Genomic DNA, 27081 nt, shown 5'->3' with positions numbered 1-27081 from the left:
AATGCTCTGAAGGAAATGGGCTGGCAAGACAGATGCCAAATACCCAGGGACTCCAGTCACAGCAGAGGGCCTCAGGACATGCAGAGTCTATAACTGTTGTTGTTAGCTGCCGTCAATTCAGCCCCTGATTCATGGCCAGCCCATGCATGACAAAACAAACAAACAAAAAAAAACACCCAGACCTGCACCATCACCATGATTGGGTGTGAATCAGACTGCTGTGATGTACACAGTTTTTGTTGGCTGATTTTTCAGAAGTAGGGCACCAGGCCTTTCTTCCTAATCTGTCTTAGCCTGGAAGTTCTGCTGAAACCTATTTAGCATCTCAGCATCCCAGTAACCACCTACTGGTATCTATTTTACACATCACTTAATAAATTATTTGCCTAGTTTCTATGATCCTAGCAAGTAAAAGCAACAAAAACACAAACCAAAATTATCTGACAGCATAACAATAAAAACAAGGTGAGAAGAATCATGAAAAGCAGACAACACAAAACCAAAGCAGTGTGAGCCGTAAGCACAGGGCACCACAGCGATGTACCCGCTACTGTTGGAGATGCTGGGTCGGAGTAACATGCTCCACTTAGGATATCACCAAAGGAAGCAATGACAAAAACAGAAAGTACGTAAAGGTAAAGTTTACACTTAAATGAAAATTTATTTCATTTCCCTGCAATGTCAGATACACAAAACATTATTTTCTAAGGAAATCAAATACTCTGCTACCAAATGCATCAAGCTGATTCTGCTGTAAGCTCCGTTTGGATGTTAAATGCAAAGAACAAGCTGTTCAGATTTACAACGTTTATAGAACCCAAGTAGAACTGTAGTGGGAAAAGTAACGGTAAGGATAAACAATCTACTGCACATCAGAGATGTGTCAAATCTTACCACAGGAGCTGCTGTGCCCGTCCAGGACAGAACAGTGACCACTATCTCAACCACCATGTAGTGAATTCCTTCTCCTCCGTTACTTTCAGAAACAACCAGTTGCAGCAAGGGGCTCAGCCAGTGCTTTGCATAAGGGCGAAACACCTAGAAGAGAAATTAAAAGTCAAATATCAAAAATTTGTCTTGAGAGTAATCAAAATACAAATTCATGAAGATACCCTTCATAAGCTAAACTTTCGTAATATGACTTGACCTAGATCCAAGACAAATATAAATTTCAACAATTACCATGCTTAATAAGATTAGATTTTCTACTGAATTCTCCTTTGTGGGCCCCTGAAACTACAAATCAAGGGACATGGATTTGTTCTTGATCTTGTCTTTGCTTAGAACCTTCCTGATGTAACAACGTTCGCAGAGACCGAATAAAAATGTTCCACACCAACCTTCTCTGGCCCATCTGAGTGATATGCAGCTCTAAGAAATTCTACTAGAACTTTTTGGGAAAAGCATAAAGCATATGAAAATGAGGACATAAAACTGAAGATGCATGTTTTTTAAATTTCTTTCTGTATTACAAGTCCTTTTGTTAAAGACTTCATATACCCGAGATCTCTGAAATCTAAATAAAATGCAGCCATAGACTAAACGACATTTTATTTTTTTTTAAATTACAAGCAAATGTCATTTTGATGCAAATGAGCAGCCTAAAGCACGATCCAGGCTACCCATCTTCTCAGCCTTCACCTTCCTTCTTTTCCCACATTTCTTCACTGATTTCTCATCTCTTCTCATACCTTCAACATCTGTCTGTGGTCTCAAATCTGTCTTGATCATGGATCCCATCAGGAAAAAAAATTTGCATGCTCTCCATATACCATCCATTGGTTTATTTATAAATTATATATATACAAACCTTTTCACTGTATTATTAAAATACAATAACAATATATATATAAATTTAAAGGTTGAAATCATAAAAGTAAATGTAAATCTCTTCCTGCATAGCCCATGGACTGTCCCAACCATCTTCTTTGGAAGCCCTGTTTGATGGTCTCTGAGATGTTCCCACACAGCTGAGGCTTCCTGTCAACCCTGACCCACACCCACCTACAAGCAATCACTGATAACACTCGGAGACTAGCACATGCTAGCTCATAAGCACGAGCAGCAGCACGAGCAATGCAGGCCCAGGTGATGGATCCCACCCCTGTACATTTCTCTTATTTAGATTTGCTGGGCTACAGCCCCAACTCAGTCTCTAATCTCTCACCCAGGCACAATGGCCTCTTCGTGGCTCCACCTCATCCCCAGGCTCATCCCTGTCTTCAGTGCTACCTAGAAGGCCCGTTCTATCAGGCAAAGTTGAACTAATGCCCACAGGGTGCTCCCTACTACTTTGAGGACAATCCTTTCTATTTTTCTGACAATTGGGGATGTATGGTGGGGAGGCCTGTGGCGGGGCCCACCTGTCTCAGGGGCCCCAAAGGGCTGGCTGTGCTCACACTGCACCTCCACTTAGGATGGAACACCCCATCCACTTCACGATTAGCTCAAGGGTGCCCCAAAACTAGCTCTATCCCCACCAGTAGAAGGTACTCATACTCGATGTGGCCCTCTATGTGGACAAACTGATAAATCAGGAACCATCTAAGAGAGTCAGCTATTCTTTAGAGAGCATTCATAGAGATATTTTCACCAACTTTTTTGCTATTATAAACAAAGAACACTGGCAGCCATAGGTTACCAACACATGTGCTTTATAAAACATCATTTATAACTCAGTGGCAGTTAATTTACATATGGGTTAAAAGAAAATGTTAAGAGAAAGAAGTGGAACAAGTAAATAAATACAGGTGGCTGGTTTACACGGAACAAAAACGCCACGCTCAATGCCTGTATGTCTTCCTTCACTGTGTTCTTATTGCAAAGAATTTTCAAACAAATACTAAATTACTCACTTCTTCGGAATTAATAATGAGTTTGGCTAAGAAGAGACGAATATTTAATGGTACTGATGGATTCGCTAGTTTGTCATGAAGAAATTTCATCCAAGGAGGAAGACTGCTTGGCATTGAACCCTGAAATAAAACATTCAAAATTACCTTAAAAAAGTGGAATAAAATAACAGCAAATAAACAATAAGGGAAAAGTAAGATGAGAGCAACACAAAACTGTGTTTATTTCATGCGGAATGTGGTTTAGTCTTCACGATGAAAAAACTCATCTTAATAGGAAAGCATGAAGAAAGACAGGATGACCTTGGAGGGAAAGTACCTCCTCCACCCTGGGGGTGACCTGACTCCTCTGCATGTGCTTGACCAGGGCCGTCAGGGGGGCCATGCACTCGTGCTGGTTGAGCTCATCCATCTCCAGCTCCATGAGCTCACCTTGGCCCACGGGCTCCTGACGATCCTGACGAGAGGGGAGAAAGCAGAGAAGTGAAGTACACTGCTTAGTGGCCAATGTATATGATGTCAAGGCTTTTAAGAAATAGCACATAACAATACTTACATAAGTTATAAAACCAAAAAAAAAAAAAACCATTGCCATCAAGCTGATTCCAACTCGTAACAATCCTATAGGTCAGATGAGGACTGCCAAGGAATGACTGGTGGATTAGAACTGTCAACCTTTTGGTTATCAGCCAAACATTTAACCACTGCACCACCAGGGCTCCAACATAAATTTACTCAGTACGTTTTCTTATTAAATAACTCAAAAAACTACCAGAACTTCGTGTCTTTCTTAAGACCAGGTGTATACTGGCCCTTAAGCCCTGTGTGCACAGTAACTCTCTGTGGTCACACCCGACCCATCTGTCTGGGCACTCTCTGTGGTCACACCTGACTACTGTATGCACAGTGACTCTCTGTGGTCACACCTGACCACTGTCTATGCAGTGACTCTCTGTGGCCACCCGTCTACTGTGTGCACAGTCTCTGTGGTCACGCCCAACCACTGTCTACGCGGGCGCTCTCTGTGGTCACACCAGACCCCCCTCTGCACAGTTACTTTCTGTGGTCACACCTGACCGCTATGCACTCTCTGTGATCACACCCGACCACTGTGTGCACATTCTCTGTGGTCACACCAGACCCCCATCTATGCAGGTACTCTCTGTGGTCACACTAGACCCCTGTCTGCGTGCACACTCTCTGTAGTCACACTTGACCACTGTGTGCAGTCTCTGTAGTCACACCCAATACCGTCTGTGCAGGCACTCTCTGTGGTCACACACGACACCATCTGTGCGGGTACTCTCTCAGTGGTCACACTTGACAACTGTGCACAGTCTCTGTGGTCACACCTGACCCAGTCTATGCAGACACTCTCTGTGGTCACACCCGACACGGTCTATGCCGGCACTCTCTGTGGTCACACCTGACACCATCTGTGTGGGCACTCTCTCAGTAGTCACACTTGATGACTGTGTGTACAGACGGTCTCTGTGGTCACACCGAACCACTGTCTGCGCACTCTCTGTGGTCACACACAACGACTGTGTGTACAGTCTCTATGGTCATACCCAACCACTGTCTGCACAGTCACTCTCTGTGGTCACACCCAACAGGATCTGTGCAGGCACTCTGTGGTCACATCTGACACCATCTGTGTGGGCACTCTCTCAGTGGTCACACTTGATGACTATGTATACAGATGGTCTCTGTGGTCACACCTGACACAGTCTGTGCAGAAACTCTCTGTGGTCACACCCAACCCAGTCTGTGCCTGCACTCTCTGTGGTCACACGCAATGACTGTGTGTAGTCTCTGTGGTCATGCCCAACCACTGTCTGCGCAGTCACTCTCTGTGGTCACACCTGACACGGTCTATGCAGGCACTCTGTGGTCATACCTGATTCCTGTCTGTGTGTGCACTCTATCATCATATTCGACCACTGTGTGCACACTCTGTAGTCACACCTGACCACTGTGCGCACAATCTCTGTAGTCACACCCAACCCCATCCATGTGGGCACTCGGTGGTCACACTCAACCGCTGTGTGCACAGTCTCTGTAGTCACACCTGACCACTGTGTGCACAATCTCTGTAGTCACACCCAACCCCATCCATGTGGGTACTTGGCGGTCACACTCGACCGCTGTGTGCACACCTGACCTCATCTGTTTGAGCTCTCTCTGTGGTCGCACCCAACTACTATGTGCACACTGTCTATGGTCACACCCGACACCTGGGTGCACAGCCTCTATAGCCACACCCAACCACGTCTGTGTGGGTACTCTCTGTGGTCACACCCAACCCCCATCTGTGTGCACTCTCTGGGGTCACACCTAACCTCCACCTGTGCACAGTCTCTATAGTTACACCTGACCCCATCTGTGCAGGCACTGTCTGTGGTCACACCCAACCATTGTGTGCACAGTCTCTGTAGTCACACCCAACCCACCTGCACGAAGAGGGAACAAGACAATACGTGGCAGAGTAACTAGAAAGGGGAAATTCAGAAAGAATCCTGGGTTGGAATCAGATGTACGCCTCTGAACTTATGGTTTCATATATGCATATGTATCTATAAAGGAGGCTCGTGGCGCAGTGTTTAAGAGCTACAGCTGCTGACCAAAAGGTTAGCAGCCCAAATCTACCGGATGCTCCTTGGACACTCCATGTGGCAGTTCTACTCTGTCCTATAGAGTTGCTATAGGATGAGTTTATGTGTTTAAAGAAGCCCTGGTGGTGCATTGCTTAAAGTGCTTAGCTGCTCACCAGAAGGTCAGTGGTTCGAAGCCACCAGCTGTTCCATGGGAGAAAGATATGGCAGTCTGCTTCCATAAAGATTCACAGCTTTGGAAACTCAATCGGGCAGTTGTACTCTGTTCTATAGGGTCTCTAAGAGTCGGAACTGACTCTATGGCAATGTGTTTGGTTATCTGGGTTTTATATATGTATAAATAGACAAATATAGAAATAAACACAGTCACAAGTATGCCACTGTATGTGTAGATGTGTGCATACATGTGTACATATTTCCTGTCTCTGTCCTCTAGACCTAGAAGCAGCATCCCACCACTCTGATCCAAAGAACAGGGCTTCCTATGAAATGGCCTATTCCAAGGCCAGGACAGAGAGAGGAGGAGAATAACCCCAAACAAGGGCCCAAAGAATGATACAGACATGTCAAAAGGAGTTAGGAACACCCTTTTGAGATAAAATCACTCAACAAGACAAGAATAGAAGGGAAATTTGTCAAAATAATAAAAGGCATCTAAGAAAAGCCCGCACCTAACAATACACTCAATGGAGAAAGACTGAGAGCATTCTCATTAAGATCAGGAAAAAGACAAGGATGTCCACTCTTACCACTGCTGTCCAACATCATTCTGAAGTCCTAACCAGAGACTAGAAAAGAAAAAAATAATAGGTATCCAAATCGGGAAAGAAGAAGTAAAACTACCCCTTTTCACAGATGACATGATTCTATGCATTTTTTTGTTATTAGGTGTCTCCGGGTCAGTTCTGACTCATAGTGACCCCATGTACAACAGAACGAAACACTGTCTGGTACTGCACTATGCACACAACCATTGGCTATGTTTGAGCCCACTGTTGCAGCCACTGTGTAACAATTCACCTCATTGAGGGTCTTCTTCTTTCTCATTGACTGTCTACCTTATCAAGCATAATATCCTTCTCCAGGGATTAGTCCCTCCTGAAACATGCGCAAAGTACATGACAAGGAGTCTCGCCACATTGGCTTCCAAGGAGCACTTCTTCCAAACCAGACTTGTTTATTCTTCTAGCGTTCCATTGTATATTCAATATTCTTCACCAACACCATAATTCTATGACATCGCTTCATCTTCAGTCTTCTTATTCATTGACAAGCTATCGCATACATACGAGATGACTGAAAATATGGCTTAGGTAAGGTGCACCTTAGTCCTCAAAGTGACATCTTTGCTTTTCGACACTTTAAAGAAGTCTTTTGCAGCAGAGATGCCCAATGAAATGTGTCATTTGATATCTTGATTGCTGCTTCCACGAACCTTAATTCTGGATCCAAGTAAATGAAATCCTTGACAGCTTCAATCTTTTCTCTGTTTGTCATGGTGTTGCTTATTGGTCCAGTTGTGAGGATTTCTGTTTTCTTCGTGTTGACGTATAATCCGTATTGAAGGCTGTAGTCTCTGATCTTCATGAGTAAGTGCTTCAACTCTTCACTTTCAGCAAGCAAGGTCATGTCATCTGCATATCAAAGGTTGTTAATGGGTCTTCTTCCAATCCTGATGCCCTGTCCTTCTTCATATAGTCCAGATTCTCATGTTATTTGCACAGCATACAGACTAAGTAAGTATGCTGAAAGGATACAACTCTGACACACACCCTTCCTGACTTTAAACCACGCAGTATCCCCTGGGCTCTGTTAGAACAACTGCCTCTTGGTCTATTTACAGGCTCTGCATGTGCACAGTTAAGTGCTCTGGAATTGCCATCCTTCACAATGTTATCCATAATTTGTTATGATCCACACAGTCAAATGCCTTTGCACAGTTAATAAAACACAGGTAAACATCTTTCTGGTATTCTCTGCTTTCAGTCAATGTTCATCTGACATCAGCAGATATTCCTTGTTCCACATCCTGTTCTGAATCTGACTTGAATTTCTGGCAGTTTCCTGTTGAACCTGCTGCAACCACTTCTGCATCATCTTTAGCAACATTTTACTTGCATGTCATATTAATGATATTGTTCAATAACTTCCACATTCTGTTGGATTACCTTTCTTTGGAATGGGCACAAATACAGATCTCTTCCAGTCAGTTGACTAGGTAGCTGTTTTCCAAATTTCTTGTCATAGATAAGTGAGTGCCTGCAGCACTGCATCTGTTTGTTGAAACATCTCAATTGGTATTCCGTCAATTCCTGGAACCTTGATTTTTGCCAATGCTTTCAGTGCAGCTTGGGCTTCTTCCTTCAATATATCGGTTCTTGATCACATGCTACCTCCTGCAATAGTTGCATGTTGACCAACTCTTTTTGGTACTGTGAATGTATACTCCTTCCATTATCTTTTGATGCTTCCTGCTTCGCCTATAGAATCCTTCAATATTGCAGCTCAAGGGTTGAAGTTTTTATTCAGTTCTTATAGTTTGAAAATGATGAGTATGTTCTTCCTTTTTGGTTTTCCATCTCCAGGTCTTTGCACATGTCACTAAAATATTTTACTTTTCCTTCTGGAGTTGCCCTTTGAAATCTTCTATTCAGCTCACTTTATTTGCTCTACATTCAAGAGCAAGATTCAGACATCCTTTCTGACATCCGTTGAGATTTTCTTTCTTTCCAGTTTTTTAATGACCTTTTTCTTTCTTCATGCATGATGTCCTCGATGTCATTCCACAACTCGTCTGGTCTTCAGTCATCAGTGCTCAATGAGGCAAATCTATTCTTGGGATGGTCTCTAAATTCAGGTGGGATATACTCAACATTGTACTTTGGCTCTCATGGACTTGTTTTAAATTTCTTCAGCTTAAACTTGAACTTGCATTTGAGCAACTGATGGTCTTAGCCCCAGTCTTGATCTGACTGATGATATTGAGCTTTTCCATCATCTCTTTCCATAAATGTAGTTGATCTGATTCCTATTTTATCCATCTGGTGAGGTCCATGTGTACAGTCGCTGATTATGATGTTAAAAAAAGGTATTTGCAGTGAAGAAATCATTGGTCTTGCAAAATTCTATCATGTGACTTCCGGTGTCAATTCTATCAAGGCCATATCTTCCAACTACCTGTCGTTCTTCTTTGTTTCCATCTTTCGCATTCCAATCACCAGTAATTAACAATGTATCCTGAATGCATGTTTGAACAATTTCAAACTGCATTAAGTTGGTAAAAATCTTTAATTTACTCTTCTTTGGCATTAAAGATTGGTACATAAATTTGAGTAACAGTTGTATTAACTGGTCTTCCTTGTAGGCATATAAGTATTATCTTATCACTGACACCATTATACTTCAAAACAGACCTTGAAATGCTCTTTTTGACAATGAATACGACGCCATTCCTCTTTGTCATTCTTGGCACGTCAGACCACATGACTGTCCAATTCAAAATGGCCAATACAACGTCATTTCAGATTACGAATGCTTCAGATACCAATTTTTATGTGTGCCATTTCATTTTTGATGACTTCCAATTTTTCTAAATTTGTACTTTGTATGTTCCATGTTCTGATTATTAATTGAAGTTTGCAGCTGTTTCTTCTCATTTTGAGTTTTGCCATATCAGCAAATGAAAGTTCTAAAAGGAATCCACAAGAAATCTATTAGAACTAATAAATGAATTCATCAAAGTGGTAGGGTACAAGGACAACTCATAAAATTCAGTAGGGTTTCTAAACAACAGCAATCTGCAAGAGCAAAAAGAAATTAAGTAAATATTACCATTAATAATAGCATATAAAAGAATAAAATATCTAGGAATTAATTTAACCAGAAAACGAAAAGTCCTGTATACAGAAAACTATAAAGCACTGCTAAAAAAATTCAAAGACGCAACTGATTCAAACTAACTCAAAAGGAAAGAGAAAATCTCAACAGACCCATAATAAGTGAAGAGATTAAATCAGTGATCAAAAACCTCCCAACACTGGGGAATTCTACCAAACATTTAGGGAAGAGCTGACAACAGTTCTGGTTAAACTTTTCAAAAAGGTAGAGAAGGAATACGCCCCAATTCATTCTATGAAGCAAACATAACTCTGATACCAAAATAAGACAAAAACACCAGAAGAGAAGAAAACAACAGGCCAGTATCTCTAATGAACATAAATGCAAAAAACCCCAACAAAATACTAACGAACAGAATCCAACAGCATATAAACAGTCATACAACATGACCAGGTAAGATTTATTTCAGGAACGCAGGGATGGTTCAACATTAGAAAATCAATGTAATATACCACGTGAATATAACAAAGGAAAGGAACCACATGATCATCTCTAATGGAAGCAGAAAAAGCATTTGCTAAATCCAGCACCATATCTTGATAAACGCCCCCAAGAACACTGTAATAGACGATGAGTTTGTTAATATGAATCAGGGCATATATGAAAAGTCAACAGCCAATATTAAACATAATGGAGAAAGACTGAGAGCTTTCCTCTTGAAATCGAGGATAAGACAAGGATGCCTGCTCTCGCTATTTCTAGTCAACATTGTAGTAGATGTCCTATCCAAAGCAATAAGATAAAATGTTCACTACTTCTATTCAATCTTTTCTTAATACAATATTGTATTAGAAGTCCTAGCCAGAGCAATATGACAAAAAAAGGAATCCAGATTGGAAAAGAAGTAAAATTATCTCTATTTGCAAATGACATGATCCTAAATATAAAATATCCTAAAGAGTCCACAAGAAAGCTTCTAGAGCTAACAAAGGAATTCAGCAAGGTTGCAGGGTACAAGGTAAACAAACAAAAATTACTTGGGTTTCTATACACCCGCAATGAGCAATCTGAAAGGGAAATTAGGGAAACTATATTCCATTTACAATAATATCTAAGAGAAGAAAATACATAGGAATAAATTTTACCAGGATGTGAAAGACTTATAGAATGAAAATTATAAAACACTGCTGAAAGAGAGTAAAGAAGGCTTAAATAAATAGAAATATGTTTCATGTTTACTTACAGAAAGACTTAATACTGTTAACTTGTCAGTAACACACAAAGCGATCTACAGACTTCAATGCAATACTGATCAAAATTCCAACAACCTTCCTTACAGAAATGGAAAAACCAATCCTCAAGTTTATATGGAATGGCAAGAGACTCCAACTAGCTAAAGCAATGTTGAAAGAGAAGAACGAAATAGGAGGACTCACACTTCCTGATTTTAAAACATGTTATACAACTACAGTAATCAAAACAGCCTAGAACTGGTGTGACAACAGACACAAAGGCCAATGGAATAAAACTGAGAGTCCATAAATAAACTCACACATCTACGGTGAACTGACTTTTTACATGGGTGCTAAGTCCATCTGATGGGGAAAGAGAGTCTTTTCAATAAATGGTGTTAGAAAAATTGGATTTCCACCTGCAGAAAAATGAAACAAGATATATGCCTCACATCAGAACAAATCCAAAAAGGATTAAGGACCTAAATGTGAACACTAAACTCATAAAGTTCGCAGAAGAAAATGGAGGGGCAACAGTGTCAGGCCTAGCTTTTTACACTAGATTATCTAATACAAAAAGAAAGACAAAAACAGAAAAGATAAAACAAATAAATGGGACCACATAAAAATTAAAAACTTTTGTTCATCAAAAGACTTCACCCAAAAAGTGAAAAGACAAGCTGCCAACTTGGAAAATATCTTCAGAAATCATATATCCAATAAGAATCTAATAACCAAAATATACATAAAAGTTCAATAACTGAACAAAGAAAAGACAATCAACCCAATGAAAATATGGGCAAAAAACCTGAAAAGACATTTCACAACGAGGACATTTAAATGGCCACCAAACACATATAAAGATGCTCAGCATCATTATCCATCAAAGGGATGCAAATCAAAACCACAATGAGATACCACTTCATTCCTACTAGGACAGCTTAGACTGAAAAACAAAAGATAGCAAATGTTGGCAAGGATGTTGGGAAACTACAACCTTTATCCATTGCTGGTGGGAATGCAAAATGGTACAGCCATTGTGGACAACAATGTGGCAATTCCTCCAAAAAGTAAACATAAAATTACCATCTAACCCAGGAATTACACTCCTAGATATATACCCCAAAGACTTTAGAGCAGAGACTCAAGCAGTTAATTGCTCACCGGTGTTCACTGCAGCTTTTTATTCACAATAGCCAAAAGGTAGAAACAACCTAAATGCCCATCACGAATAAATAAACAAAATGTGATACATATACAGTGACGAATCTGTGAAACATTTCATAACATGGAGGACCCTGGAAGGCATTATGCTGAGTGAAATTAGTCAGTTGCAAAAGGACAAATATTGTATAAGACCACTAGGATAAGAACTTGAGAAATAGTTTAAACTGAGAAGAAAACATTCTTTTGTGGTTACGAGAGGGGGGAGGAAGGGAGGACGGGAGGGGGCATTCACTAATTAGATAGTAGATAAGAACTACTGTAGGTGAAGGGAAAGACAGCACACAATACAGGGGGGATCAGCACAATTGGACTAAACCAAAAGCCAAGAAGTTTCCTGAATAAACTGAATGCTTCAAAGGTCAGCGTAGCAGGGGCAGGGGTCTGGGGACCATGGTTTCAGGGGACATCTAAGTCAATTGGCATAATTAAATCTATTAACAAAACATTCTGCATCCCACTTTGAACAGTAGCGTCTGGGGTCTTAAACGCTAACAAGCAGCCGTCTAAGATGCATCAATTGGTCTCAACCCACCTGGATCAAAGGAGAATGAAGAACACCAAGGACACAAGGCAATTAACGAGCCCAAGAGACAGAAAGGGCCACATGAACCAGAGACTACATCATCCTGAGACCAGAAGAACTAGATGGTGCCCAGCTACAACTGATGACTGCCCTGACAGGGAACACAACAGAGAACTCCTGAGGGAGCAGGAGAGCAGTGGGATGCAGACCCCAAATTCTCATAAGACCAGACTTAATGGTCTGACTGAGACCAGAGGGACCCCAGTGGTCATGGTCCCCAGACCTTCTGTTGGCCCAGGACAGGAACCATTCCTGAAGCCAACTCTTCAGACGTGGATTGGACTGGACAATGGGTTGGAGAGGGATGCTGGTGAGGAGTGAGCTTCTTGGATCAGGTGGATACTTGAGACTATGTTTGCATCTCCTGTCTGGAGGGGAGATGAGAGGGTGGAGGGGGTTAGAAGCTGGAGAAACGGACACAAAAAGAGAGAGCTGAGGGAGAGATCGGGCTGTCTCATTAGCGGGAGAGCAATTGGGAGTGTATTTTTTTTTTTTTTGGTAGCAAGGTGTATACGGGTTTTTGTGTGAGAGACTGACTTGATTTGTAAACTTTCACTTAAAGCACAATAAAAATTATTAAAAAAAAAAGGGACACCTTCCTATCACTAGTAAATAAAAAATTTTTTAAAAAGATAATGCTCAATTGGCATAACACAGTTTACAAAGAAAATGTTCTCCATTCTACTTTGTTGAGTAGTGTCTAGGGTCTTAAAAGCCTGTGAGTGGCCATCTAAGATACTCCACTGGTCTCACCCCTTCGGGAGCATGGGAGAATGAAGAAAACTAAAGACACAAGGAAAAGATCAGCACAAAGAACTAATGGACCACAACACCACAGCCTCCACCAGACCGAGTCCAGTACAACTAGATGGTGCCCTACTACCACCACTGACTGCTGTGACAGGGATCACAACAGAGGGTCCCAGACAGAGCTGGAGAATAATGTAGAACAAAATTCTAACTCACACAAAAAAAGACCAAGCTTACTGGCCTGACAGAGACTAGAGAAACCCCAAGAGTATGGCCTCCAGATATAGCCCAGTAATGAAGCCACTGCTGAGGTTCATCCTTCATCCAAAGATCAGACAGTCCCACAAAACAAAATGAGACTAAAGGGGCACACCAGCCCAGGGGCAAGAACTAGAAGGCAGGAAGGGACAGGAGAGGTGATAATAAGGATCCCAAGGTCAAGAAGGGAGAGTGTTGACATGTTGTGGGGTTGTTAGTCTGTATCATAAAACAATATGTGTACTAACTCTTTAATGATAAGCTCACTTGTTCTGTAAACCTTCATCTAAAATATAATAACAAATAAACAAAAAAAAAGATTAAAAAAAATGTGGTTCATACATATGATAAAATACTACTCAGCCAGTAGGGGAAATGAAATCTTGATACATGTTAAGAAATGCATAGAGCTTGAAGACATTATGCTGAGTGAAATAAGTCAGTCATAAGAGGACAAATATTTTAAGGCCTCACTTATATAATAAAATAAGAACAGGCAAATATATACAGACCAAAGTTAACTAGTGGTTACCAGGGGCAAGAGGGAGGGGGAAAGGGAGGTTATTGTTTACGGAGTACTGAGTTTCAGTTTACGGTGATGGAAAAATAGCATTGATTAAAGGTAGGGTTGTATAGCCGATTACTGTAATTGCTGCCCATCAATAAGTTGCAAACTTATGAAAAGTTGAACTGGTAAAAACTGTGTGATAAATATGTTTAAAACAAGACAGAAAAAGCAGCTGCTGAGGTTGATGATGTACAACCAGAACCTCAGTGGATTTAGTTCACTGGTTTAGAGGATGACGATCATGGTTTCATGGAACATCCCAATCAATTGGCCAAATACTGTGTTTAGTGTGTTTGTTCTTCCTCCTAGTTCACTGCACAGTGCCTGAGGTCTTAAATGTTTGCAAGAGGAGATACAAAGCACAATTGGTCTACATTCATCTGGATCAACAGAGGAAGAAAGATAGTCCGGAATAGGAGTAGGATATGAAATGTGTAGCTAATTGCCTCCGTGAACAACTGCCTCCTTTGCGATTAGACTAGAAGAACTGGATGGTGCCCGGCTACCAATACCAAATATTTTGATCAAAGATTCTGTAGCCGAGTCCTGATCAAAAGGGGAAAAATGCAGAATTTCAAATTCTCATCAGATCCAGACTTCCTGGGGACATGGAGGCTGGTTGAACCATTGTAAATATTGCCCCGAGATAATCTTTAAGCCTTAAACCAGAAATATTACCTAAAGACTTCTTAAAACTAAACTATGGTTTAGCTTAAAGGAGCCTTGGTGGCACAATGGTTAAGAATTTGGTTGCTAACCAAGAGGTTGGCAGTTTGAATCTACCAGCTGCTCCTTGGAAACCCTATGGGGAAGTTCTACTCTGTCCTATAGGGTCTCTGAGTCAGAAATGACTCGATGGCAATCGGTTTTTTTTTTTGGTCATAGCTTAGCTTAACTAGTAAAGAATGTCTGCCTTGAGCACTGTGCTCTTTTAACCTCCCCCCCAAAAAAATCAAACCCATTGCCATGGAGTCGATTCCAATTCATAGTGATCCTACAGGACTCTTTTAAGATCTATCTATATGGGATCAAACTGACAACAGCAACTTCAAAGTTTAGATGGGAAACTTAGGAGACAGTGAGTTTATGTTAATAGAGGAGAAACAACTCAAAAAGCCAGGTGAGAACTGTCGTACAAATCAAAGAATGTAATCAATGTCACTGAATTGTACGTATGGAAATTGTCTAACTGGTGTATGTTCTGCTGGGTATATTCTCAATAACAATAAAAATAAAATAAATTATTTAAAAATTTTTAAACACCATTATAAAAGCAATTTTTAAAAAAAATCAAAAAAGATCTAAATAAATGGAAGGACATTCTGTGTTCGTGAACCAGAAGGTTTGATATTGTTAAGATGTTGTACTATCCAAAGCAATCTACGAATTCAATGCATTCCTCATCAAAATTCTAACAGCCTTCTTGATAGAAAGGGGAACGTCAATCCTCAAATTTATAAGAAGGGGAGGGAACCCCAAATACCTAAAGCAATCCGAAGTAAAAATACAGTAGGAGGACTCACACTTGCTGACTTCAAAACATATAATAAAGGTACAGTAACTAAAACTGCCTGGTATTGATATTAATGATAGAGATATAGATCCCAAACCAAATCCATTGCCTTGAAGTCTATTCTGACTCACAGCAATTCTATAGGACAGAATAGAATTGTCCTACAGGGCTTCCAAGGCCATAAATCTTTACAGAAGCAGACTGACACACCTTTCTCCTGCAGAGCAGCTAGTGGGTTCAAACCACTGATCAACCTTTCAGTTAGCAGCGAGTGCTTTGACCACTGCACCACCAGGGCTCTTTGACAGACATACAGACAAATGGAATTGAATAAAACTGAGAGTCCAGAAATAAACCCATACATCTACGGTTCGCTGACAAGGGTGCTAAATTCTACCAATGGGGAAGGAAGGGCATGTTCAATAAGTGGTGCTGGGAAAGCTGGATATCCACTGGATATGTAGAAGAATGAACCAAGATCCAGCCCTTAAACCACACACAAAAACAATTCAAAGTGGATCAAGGACCTAATGTGAAAACTGTAACCATAAAATTCATACAAGAAAATACAGGGTGAAGCTGTAGGACTGAGGTTTCTGTGATGGGCTATCAGATATGACAACAAAAGCAAGAGCAGCAAAAGACATTACAGACATATTCTGCTTACTTTATGTACGTTTGAAATTTTCCATAATAAAAGTTACATTTTTTAAATGAAAAAAAGAAAAAAAAAAAGACTATAGAGACCAAAAAAAAAAAAAACCTGTAAACACAATGCCAATCAGTTGATCCTGATTCACAGTGACCCTATAGGACAGAGGAGGACGGTTTCTATAGGGTTTCCAAGGAGCAGCTGGTAGGTTTGAACCACTGTGCCACTAGGGCGCATACACAGGCAAATAGGACCTCATCTGTACATCAAAAGACTTTATCATAAAAGTGAAAAGAAAGCCTGCAGAGTGGGAGAAAATCATTGGGAACCATATATCCGATAAAGGTCTAATATACAACATTTATAAAACACTTCTTCAACTTAACAACAAAAAGACAAACAAAATTTAAAAAATGGGAAAAGGATTTGAACAGACTTTTCACCAAAGATGATGTTCAAATGGCCAAAAAAGCACATAAAAAAAGATGTTCAAAGTCATTAGCCTTTGCTGTTCTTGCATGCCATCGAGTAGACTGCGACTCACAGTGATTCCATAAGATAGAGTAGAAATGCCCCATCGGGTTTCCAAGGCTGTAATCTTTACAGAAGCAGAATGCCACATCTTTCTCTCATGGAGCAGCTGGTGGGTTTGAACTGCCGACCTTTCCGTTAGCAGTTGAGTGCTTAACTGCTTCGCCAACAGGGCTCCTTCATTAGTCATAAGGGAAATGCTAATCAAAACCACAATGAGATATCACCTCATCCCCATTAGAATGGCAATGATCAAAAAAAAACAGAAAATGCTGGGTGCTGGCGAGATTGTGGAGAACCTCCATCCATAGGAACCCTCATCCATTGCTGGTGGGACTGTAAGTTGGTACAGGCACTATGGAAACAATTTGCGGTTCCTCAAAAAGTTGAACACAGAACTACCTACCACATGATCCAGCAATTCCACTCATAGGTATATACCCAAACGGCCTGAAAGCAGTGACATGAACAGACACATGTACACCAGTGTTCACTGAGGCACTAATCACAATAGCCAAACGTAGGAATCAACCGAAATGCCCACCAACCGATGAATGGATAAACAATATATGGCATGTATATATAATGACTACTACTTAGCCATCAGGAGGAATGAACTCCGGATTCATGCCACAACAGATGAACCTAGAGGACATCATGCTGAGCAAACGGAATGAGACACAGAACAATAAATACCATATGATATCATTTATATGAAATAAGAAAATATATACAATCCAAAAGCAAAGGGGCGGGAAGGAGGAGAAAAGTAAGAGTTTCTGCTTAGAGTGCATTGAATGTATGTTAACAGTGGTGGGATAACTTGGAAAAAATAGCAAGAATGGTTGCACCACTTAAAGGCTGTCATTAATGTCACTGTGGTGTACATGTAGAAATTGATGAAATGCTATATGTCTTGCTCTGAGTATAAGACTATTAAAAAAAAAAAAAAGGACACAGGAGCCAGTTGAAGGGACTCCCACTGGTCAAACTTGGGACAATTTGAGCACCAAAATAATTAACAGTGATGGCAAGCCTCTTTCTTACAAAAAGATGCCAACTAATATGTAAAGACGCAATGAAGGGCTGAAAACATCACCATTTAGTAAATAAACTAATAGCACAGTAATAATTCAAGGAAGAGATATCAGTCAATGCTAAAAACTAGTGGGTGACGGTGGGATGATGAACAAGACTTTGTCTCCCCCTGAAGCACAGGTCAACGTCACAGGACAGCTGAAAGCCTACAGGAGAACCCAGCAGGCTGCTATGACTTTCCTGCCAAAGAGCGCTGCCTGGCTGTGAGGGGTAGGCCCTAGCTGAGGGTGTTCTACAAAAGGATCGGCCTGCTATATTCAAAATACCGTGGTGGCAAAGGGTAGGAGAGAACAGGGTGCTGTTCCAGGCTGAAAGAAATCAGAGATGCAACAGCTGGGAGCAGCCGGTGGTCTGGGGCTAGATCCTCTGCTTCAAGGGCACTACTGAGATAACTGGACAATCCTGACAGCATTATCTGGGTGAAGGGTTCAAGGGGTTTTCTGTATTATTCTTGAAACTCTTCTGTAAATTAGAAATTATTTCAAACCAAAAAAAAAAAAAAAGTGTGTCACTTTACAAAACAAAGCCCTTAGGAATGACTGAGAAAGGCCGGAGGTCCTAGCCAGAGCAATTAGGCTAGAAAAAGAAGTAAAAGGCATCCAAATTGGTAAGGAAGAAGTAAAAGTATCTGTATTTGCAGATGATATGATCTTATATACAGAAAACCCCAAAGAATCCACAAGAAAACTACTGGAACTAACTGAAGATTTCAGCAGAGTATCACGAAACAAGATAAACATACAAAAATCAGTTGGATACCTCTACAAAAACAAAGAGAACATTGAAGAAGGAATCACCAAATCAATACCATTTACAATAGCCCCCAAGAAGATAAAATACTTAGGGATAAATCTAATGAGAGACATAAAACACCCATACAAAGAAAACTATAAGACACTAAAAGAGACCTACTTAAGTGTAAAAACATACCTTGCTCACAGATAGGAAGACTCAACATTGTGAAAATGTCAATTCTACCCAAAGCCATCTACAGATACAATGCAATCCCGATCCGAATTTCAATGGCATTTTTTAATGAGATGGAGAAACAAATCACCAACTTCCTATGGAGAGGGAAGAGGCACCGGATAAGTAAAGCATTACTGAAAAAGAACAACAAAGTGGGAGGAGGCCTCACAGTACCTGAATTTAGAACTTATAATACCGCCATGGTAGTCAAAACAGCCTGATACTGGTACGACAATAGATACACAAACCAGTGGAGCAGAACTGAGAATCCAGACATGACTTTATCCACCTATGAGCAGCTGGTATTTGATAAAGACCCAAAGTCTGCTAAATAAGGAAAAGACGGTTCCTTTAACAAACAGTGCTGGCATAACTGGATATTCATCTGCTAAAAAATGAAACAAGACCCATACCTCACACCATGCACAAAAACTAACTCAAAATGGAGGAAGACCTAAATACAACATCTAAAACAATAAAGATGACAGAAAAAAAATAGGGACAATGCCAGGAGCCCTAATACATGCCATAAACAGTATACAAAACATTACTAACAATGCAGAAGAGAAACCAGATAACTGGGAGCTCCTAAAAGTCAAACACCTATGCTCATCCAAAGGCTTCACCAGAAGAGTGAAAAGACCGCCTACAGGCTGGGAAAACGTTTTTAGCTGTGACATTTCTGATCAACGTCTGATCTCTAAAGTCTACATGATACTGCAAAAACTGAACTACAAAAAGACAAATAACCCAATTAAAAAATAGGCAAAGGATATGAACAGGCACTTCACTAAAGAAGACATTCAGGTAGCTAAGAGATACATGAGGAAACGCTCACGATCATTAGCCATTAGAGAAATGCAGATCAAAACTACAAAGAGATTCCATCTCATTCCAACAAGGCTGGCATTAAACCAAAACACACAAAATAATAAATGTTGGAGAGGTTGCAGAGAGACTGGAACACTTATACACTGCTGAGGGGAATGTAAAAGGCAAAACCACTTCAGAAATAGATTTGGCGCTTCCTTAAAAACTAGAAATAGAAGTACCATAAGACCCAGCAATCCCACTCCTTGGAATATATCCTAGATAAATAAGAGCTACCACATGAATAGATATATACACACTCATGTTCATTGCCGCACTGTCCACTCTAGCAAAAAGATGGAAACAACCTAGGTGTCCGTGACCAGACAAATGCGTAAACAAATTACACTAACTACAAACAATAAGAATACTATGCAGTGAAAAAGAACAATGATGAATCCTTGAAATATCCCACAACATGGATGAAGCTGGAAGGCATTATGCTGAGTGAAATTAGTCAGTCACAAAAGGACAAATATTGTATGAGACCACTATTATAAGAACTCAAGAAAAGGTTTAAACACAGAAGAAAACATTCTTTGATAGTTATGAAGGTAGGGAGGGAGGGAAAGGAATATTCACTAATTTAATTAGATAGTAGAGGAGAATTATCCTGGGTGAAGGGAAGGGGAATACACAATACAGGGAAAGTCAGCATAACTGGACTAAACCAAAAGCCAAGCGGTTTCCTGAACACAACCAAACACTTCAAGGGACAGAGTAGCAGTGGCGGGGGTCTGGGGACCATGGTATCATGAACATCTAGGTCAACTGGCATAACAAAATTTATTAAGAAAATGTTTTGCATCCCGCTTGGATGAGTGGTATCTGCAGTCTTAAAAGCTAGCAAGCGGCCATCTAAGATGCATCAACTGGTTCCAACCCACCTGGGGCAAAGGAGAATGAAGAACACTAAAGATACAAGGAAAATATTAAGCCCAAGAGACGAAAAGGGCCACATAAAACAGAAACTCTATTGGCCTGAGACCAGAGCTAGATGGTGCCCTATTACCACCAATGACCACCCTGACAGGGAACACAACAGAGAGTCCCTGACAGAGCAGGAGAAAAGCAGGGTGCAGAACTCAAATTCATGTAAAAAGACCAGACTTAATAGTCTGACTGAGCCTAGAGGAACCCCAGAAGACATGGCCCCCGGACTCTCTGGTAATCAATAACTAAAACCATTCCTGAAGCCAACTCTGCAGACAAAGATTAGACTGGAGTATAAGATATAAAATGATACTCATGAAGAGTGTGCTTCTTAGTTCAAGGAGATACACGAGATTAAATGGGTAGCTCCTGTCCGGAGAGGAGATGAGAAGGTAGAAAGGGGTAGGACCTGGTTGAATGGACATGGGAAATCCGGGGTGCAAAGGAGTATGCTGTCAATTATAGGGATAGCAACTAGGATCATATAACAATGTGTGAATAAATTTTTATGAGAAACTAACCTGAGCTGTAAGTTTTCACCTAAAGCATAATAAAAAGAATGATGGAGAAGGGAGACACATAGGTGACTTGGTCCTACCTGCCCTACCAGAACAGCTCTTTTCAAGGAAGGCTAGCATGCTCATAAAGGAGTGTTTGAACAGGAGCTTCTACTGGTGAGCAGACAGACATGCCATGTGTGATGAAAAGGGACTTGAGAACATACAAAGGCTCTGCAAGTCTGGTAGACAGAGTGAGAGATAGAGGGACAAACACAGAGAGAAAACAAACGGATGGCAGCCCTTCTCCTGGAAAGAAAGAGGTTAATCCAAGCTAGAAGTTAAGTGTAAGATGCAGGTACAACTTAGTCAGTGGGAATGTAAAAGCAACTATGAGAAGAGGCTGGGACTTAAAGAAAAAAAGATTTAAAACGCTGCTTCTAAAATAATCATCTATCTCCCTGGCCCAATCTGATGGAACAGACCACGCCTCCAACAACAAGAATTTACTCTTTAAGAGTTAGGCTATTTGTGTAAATATGGACACACTCCGGTGTCTGAGTCTATGACATTAAACAGTCTGAAAGACTTCTTCATTCCCTCAGAAAGAGTATAACAGTTGGCCAGAACAAGCATTTGGGTCTGTATGGTTGTTACACTTCTTGCTGGAAATCCTTATATGGCATTCTGATTTAAAACATTAATCTTAGGGAGTCTGACTAAGGAGAATCTGGCTTCCTGAGAGACAATTCCTTCCTGTGCTGATAAAATCCAGTTTCTGAGTCCACAGGACTAAAGGTCGAGCCTCGGATCTTGGCAAATATTCCAAGTTAACACTACTCTGTCAGGACTACTGCTGGACTAAGAACTGGCTTTGCCTTGTAACAATGTGGGGCATAGCTGTGACAATCTTTTCTTTTTAACTTCAGCAATGTGGAATATTCTTTGAATTTGCGAAATGTAATCACCCGTCTCCGAAAGTGACCAGCGGTAGACTTGGTGTCTTGGGAACTGTATGAATAGCTCTGAACTCCAGTTGAGAAATCAAATTGGCTCATTTCTTCACTCAGGCTACTGTCTCCCAAATATGACAATGAAGATATATACTGAGGACCATCTGAAATATAAAGAAAAAGGAAATTCATCTATTCAAACATCATCAGTAAGAAATATATGTCTCTAGGTTCAAATGATATTTAAACTAAAGAATACTTTTAATATCAATCCTGTGATCCTGGCCCATTCCAGACCAGCAAAGCATAAAGGAAATGGGGAAAATGCCTCCCTTTGTTTTGTCATCATCAGGAGTTATTCTCTACTGTCAGGACAATGACATTAAATTAAACTGGATCTAATTTTTAGAGTTTCCATGATTAACAGAATATCTCTGCAATTAAAATTCTGATGGTATACAATATTTTGCCCACAGAGTCTAACATAAATGTGGAAAAAAATACTACTGAGAAATACCAAAAGATATAAGGGATTTAGAAAACTGGTCCAAATCATATCCTCTAATTGAGAAATGGTGATAAAAGGCATGAAGAAAAATCAAGCAAAAATTGAAACAAGGGATGTAGAGGAAGAGAAGGTAAATTACAAACAGGGTAGACAGGGAGAACGTTTTTGAGAGTTTGACATTAAACAAATGTTGTGAGCCTTGCTGATACATGGGGCCAACATTATTCTACAGAGAAGGAACAGCAAGCTCAAATGCCCTGGGACAGAAGCAAGCCTGGGGCAAGGACCAGCAGGGCCCCTGGGGCTGAAGAGGAATGAGCAGGAAGGAGAGCAGGAGGCCAGGAGGCCACAGACGCAATCAACCAGTGAGGAGGGCCTGGCAGCTTTGTGCCAAGGGAGGCAGAAACCATGGTAAGACTTCTACTTTAACTTAGATTATCCACATGCAAACACACAGGTATCAAGCTAATCTTTCTCATGAACGGGCTGCATTTTATAAAAAGTATAACATGTCTGAGCCCCTCTGCCCATCCTCATATTCCACTCTGAGATCTTCTTAGGCAGGTAAGTCAAGCCACTCACATTTCTTTCAAGATGTAATTCCATTTGCCACTAAAAAACAAAACTTTGTTCAAGCTCAATTTCAATGTTTTGGGTTAAAGTGTTTTCTATTTACATAAGAAGTATCAACTATTAGAGCCTTTCTCACCATTCTGAAAATGTCCTGAGTCCCCACTTGCTGCTTCCCTGGCTTCTTTCCTAATTTCAATGTACCTTTTCTTTCTTTCCATAGGGACCTATTAGGCAAAACATATACACAATTTAAAACTTTTTAAAATCATAATCATGCTTTTTCTGTTTCAGTAACAATCTGGCAAAAGGAAAATTATTTTTAAATAAAACTATAATTAAATTTAAAAGCTTTCAAAAATATCCACAAAAAAGAGGGTTAAGTGTGGTCCTCACAGAGAACTGTGGAGGCACGCAGCTCTGAAGCCAGGACTGAGCACAACATTTACACTGGAATTCTGAGCCTCCGTTTCCACAACATAAACTTGTGGTATATCATAGTACCTCACAGAGCTGTGGTAAACTTCACAATTAACATATAACAAGTGCTTGGATGCTAAATAAATCAGTGCCATTATATTTGTTTTTTAGTTCACTGAATATGTGCTTAGAAAAAAATTCCTCGTCTTGTTCCAAAAGGGCTTAAAGCAGGAAGCACCCACTTGTTTGAACCCAGGAACAACTGAAGTGTGGTCTGGGCCAGCAGCCTGAGTGAATGTGAGGAAAGAGAACTGAGCCCCAGTGTGGATAGGCCCTGGGCAGAGCCTGGCTCCTGGCGGAACTTCCTATTTCCAACAGAACACTTCCTCACCAACCCTCACGTCTGCCCGTGACCGTGACTCCTTTACGCACCCCGTTCCTTCTGCTCACAGCACCCCACTATCCCCAAGTCACCACCAGGGTGACAGAGCAGGGCTCTGTACCAGGAGGGGCTCAGCTTCTTTGATCGGAGGGATTTAATCAGAAACAACTTCTGAGATATATCCTGACTGCTCCTTTTGTTGGGATTTGCTTCCTCATACAGGTTAAGAGTGGGAAACATCGAGCTCTGATGAATTTGGTTGTAGCTGTCTGAGATTCTACCTCAGGGCTAACTAATGAAACTGTCAAGTTTTGAAGTTTAAGCAGACTTAAATACCGGCAATATAATATGTTCAACATAATGGATGCTTCCCTCTACAACGGCTTGATAAAACTTTTTTAGTTCAGGAACACTGAAACTTTCTACTCACCTCAACTTCTACAGGAAATGTATAGCAGCGATTCAGGTCTATCAGATTTTCAAAAATAAGCAAGTTCTGTAAATCCGAAGAATCATATAAAAACGTGAATAGTAGAATGCTTTAATTAACTGATGTTTATTATAGAATCAATACTACACAGAGAAGAACTTCAGCTTTAAAATATATATAAAACCAAGCTAAACCCATCGCCACTGAGTCAATTCTGACTCATAGCAACCGTATAGGACAGAGTGGAACTGCCCCACTGGACTTCCAAGGAACAGCTGGTGGATTCGAACTGCCGACCTTTTGTTTAGCAGCCAGGTTCTTAACCACCGTACCACCAGGACTCCAAAATATATACAGCTATATAAATACAATTTTTGTAAGTATATATAGGGATTCTTGGTGGCACAATGGTTTAGTGTTTGGCTGCTAACCGAAAGGTTATTAGTTGGAACTCACCAGCCACTTTGCAGGAGAGAAGACCTGGCGATCTGCTCCCATAAAGATTATAGCCTAGGAAACCCTATGGGACAATTCAAGTCTGGGCTAACTAATGAAACTGACTCGGAGTTGACTTGATGGCACACAAAAACAACTATATATATACACATACATACATACATGTATACATACATACACACACACACACACATACATACCACATACTATACCAAAACTTTTGAAGGTGGCGTAGTCTAACTTCTCAAATCCTACAATGATAGCAAAGGTGAACCTGCAGGAGAGGCCTACCTTTTCTGGTTTTTCACTGAACAGAAAACCTTGGTAGAATTTTAATTCACTGAAGACACAGCGGACAAGAGAAATGGCACAATTGTATGCAGCACAATGATAAAGTCTTCTCCTCTCCAGCAGCTGACTCTCCCCTGCCATGTTCTCTGTAAATGCATCATAGCACGATCTGCAGAGCAAATGCACAATAAAATTCATTATCAAACGTGGAGCTGCTGCTCCGGCCCGACACCACCAGAGAGAGAGCCTCATCCAGAACACACTCCCTGAGCATCGGGTCCGTGCCATACCCTGAAAGGCTGGCACTGGCAGGGAGCGCAAGGTGAGCGCACGACCACATCCACTTACCACTCACCTCTCCCAGCAAAGGCAGTGATCGTGTACCTCACCACTGAGGTGGTGCAGAGACAGTGACAAGTGAGACAGGTAGAGACACGCACACAGGAGGAAGGACACTGGGCCTCACCACTGAGGTGGTGCAGAGACAGTGACAAGTGAGACAGGTAGAGACACGCACACAGGAGGAAGGACACTGGGCCTCACCACTGAGGTGGTGCAGAGACAGTCACAAGTGAGACAAGTAGAGATATGGACACAGGAGGAAGGACAGTGGACCTCACCACTCACAGGTGCTGCAGAGACAGTGATAAGTGAGACAAGTAGAGATATGTACACAGGAGGAAGGACAGTGGACCTCACCACACACAGGTGGTGCAGAGACAGTGACAAGTGAGACAAGTAGAGATATGGACACAGGAGGAAGGACACTGGGCCTCACCACTGAGGTGGTGCAGAGACAGTGACAAGTGAGACAAGTAGAGATACGCATACAGGAGGAAGGACACTGGGCCTCACCACTGAGGTGGTGCAGAGACAGTGACAAGTGAGACAAGTAGAGATACGCATACAGGAGGAAGGACAATGGGCCTCACCACTGAGGTGGTGCATAGACAGTGACAAGTGAGACAAGTAGAGATATGTGCACAGGAGGAAGGACACTGGGCCTCACCACTGAGGTAGTGGAGAGACAGTGACAAGTGAGACAAGTAGAGATACAGACACACCTCGAAGGACTGTGGACCTCACCACACACGGGTGGTACAGAGACAGTGATAAGTGAGACAAGTAGAGTTATGAACACGAGAGGAAGGACAGTGGACCTCACCATTCTCAGGTGGTGCAGAGACAGTGACAAATGAGACAAGTAGAGATACAGACACAAGAGGAAGGACAGTGGACCTCACCACAGAGGTGGTGGAGAGAGAGTGACAAGTAACAAGTAGGGAGATGGACACAGGAGGAAGGACAGTGGGCCTCACCACTCACAGGTGGTGCAGGGACAGTGACAAATACACAAGTAGAGATATGGACACAGGAGGAAGGACAATGGACTTCACCACTCACAGGTGGTGCAGAGACAGTGACAAGTAGACAAGTAGAGAGATGGACACAGGAGAAAAGACAGTGGACCTCACCACACACAGGTGGTGCATAGACAGTGACAAGTGAGACAAGTAGAGAGACAGACACAGGAGGAAGGACAGGGGACCTCAACACACACAGGTGGTACAGAGACAGTAACAAGTGAGACAAGTAGAGATACGGACACAGGAGGAAGGACAGCAGCCCTGTCTAAAGAGCCAAGAAAAGGCAGGTTTGGGGAGAAACTATCAGAGCTGGATCTTGAGTTCTAAGTCAGCCAAAGGAAACCTGGTATGAGGACCTTACAAGCAGGCAGAAGGGTGTCAAGACAACAGATGGTATGCAGAGAACTGTGAGAGGCTGGGTATTTCAGTGTTTAAATAAAACATTTATTTATATTATACACACATAAAATTACATGCCTCAAAAACATTACCAAATCATTTAGCCAAATAATAAATTAGCTTATAAAATAATAACACCCTTGAGTGACGTACTCCCTTAATCAACTGTACGAGACCAAACAGTCAACATTTACCCAAATACAAAAATGAGAAGTCAAGGAGGGAAAGGAAAGCTATATCAATGGAAAAAGAATACACAAAATGGAAATAATGAGAATGCTGACACATTGTAAAAACTGTAACCAATGTCACAAACAATT

The 27081-nt window shown here is 41.2% G+C and overlaps 1 protein-coding gene across 6 annotated transcripts in view; it reads right to left on the bottom strand.

Annotated features, from left to right (window-relative positions):
* The window catches only part of PRKDC (protein kinase, DNA-activated, catalytic subunit), a 322104-nt gene that overhangs the window by 146203 nt on the left and 148820 nt on the right, over window positions 1-27081 (bottom strand). For all 6 annotated transcript variants that reach the window (XM_064267698.1, XM_064267697.1, XM_003408313.4 and 3 more), the window contains 7 exons: window positions 24996-25164; window positions 24249-24314; window positions 23156-23243; window positions 21954-22102; window positions 3172-3309; window positions 2856-2975; window positions 895-1038 (listed from right to left, as the gene is read on the bottom strand). In XM_064267698.1, the coding sequence (XP_064123768.1) occupies window positions 895-1038; window positions 2856-2975; window positions 3172-3309; window positions 21954-22102; window positions 23156-23243; window positions 24249-24314; window positions 24996-25164 (874 nt within the window). The remainder of the gene's footprint in view (window positions 1-894; window positions 1039-2855; window positions 2976-3171; window positions 3310-21953; window positions 22103-23155; window positions 23244-24248; window positions 24315-24995; window positions 25165-27081) is intronic.

The sequence above is a fragment of the Loxodonta africana genome, chromosome 14, assembly GCF_030014295.1.
Source record: "Loxodonta africana isolate mLoxAfr1 chromosome 14, mLoxAfr1.hap2, whole genome shotgun sequence".
In the NCBI taxonomy this organism is placed as follows: Eukaryota; Metazoa; Chordata; class Mammalia; order Proboscidea; family Elephantidae; genus Loxodonta; species Loxodonta africana.
The sequence above is the reverse complement of the archived record's forward strand: the minus strand, read 5'-3'. Positions and strand labels throughout refer to the sequence as shown.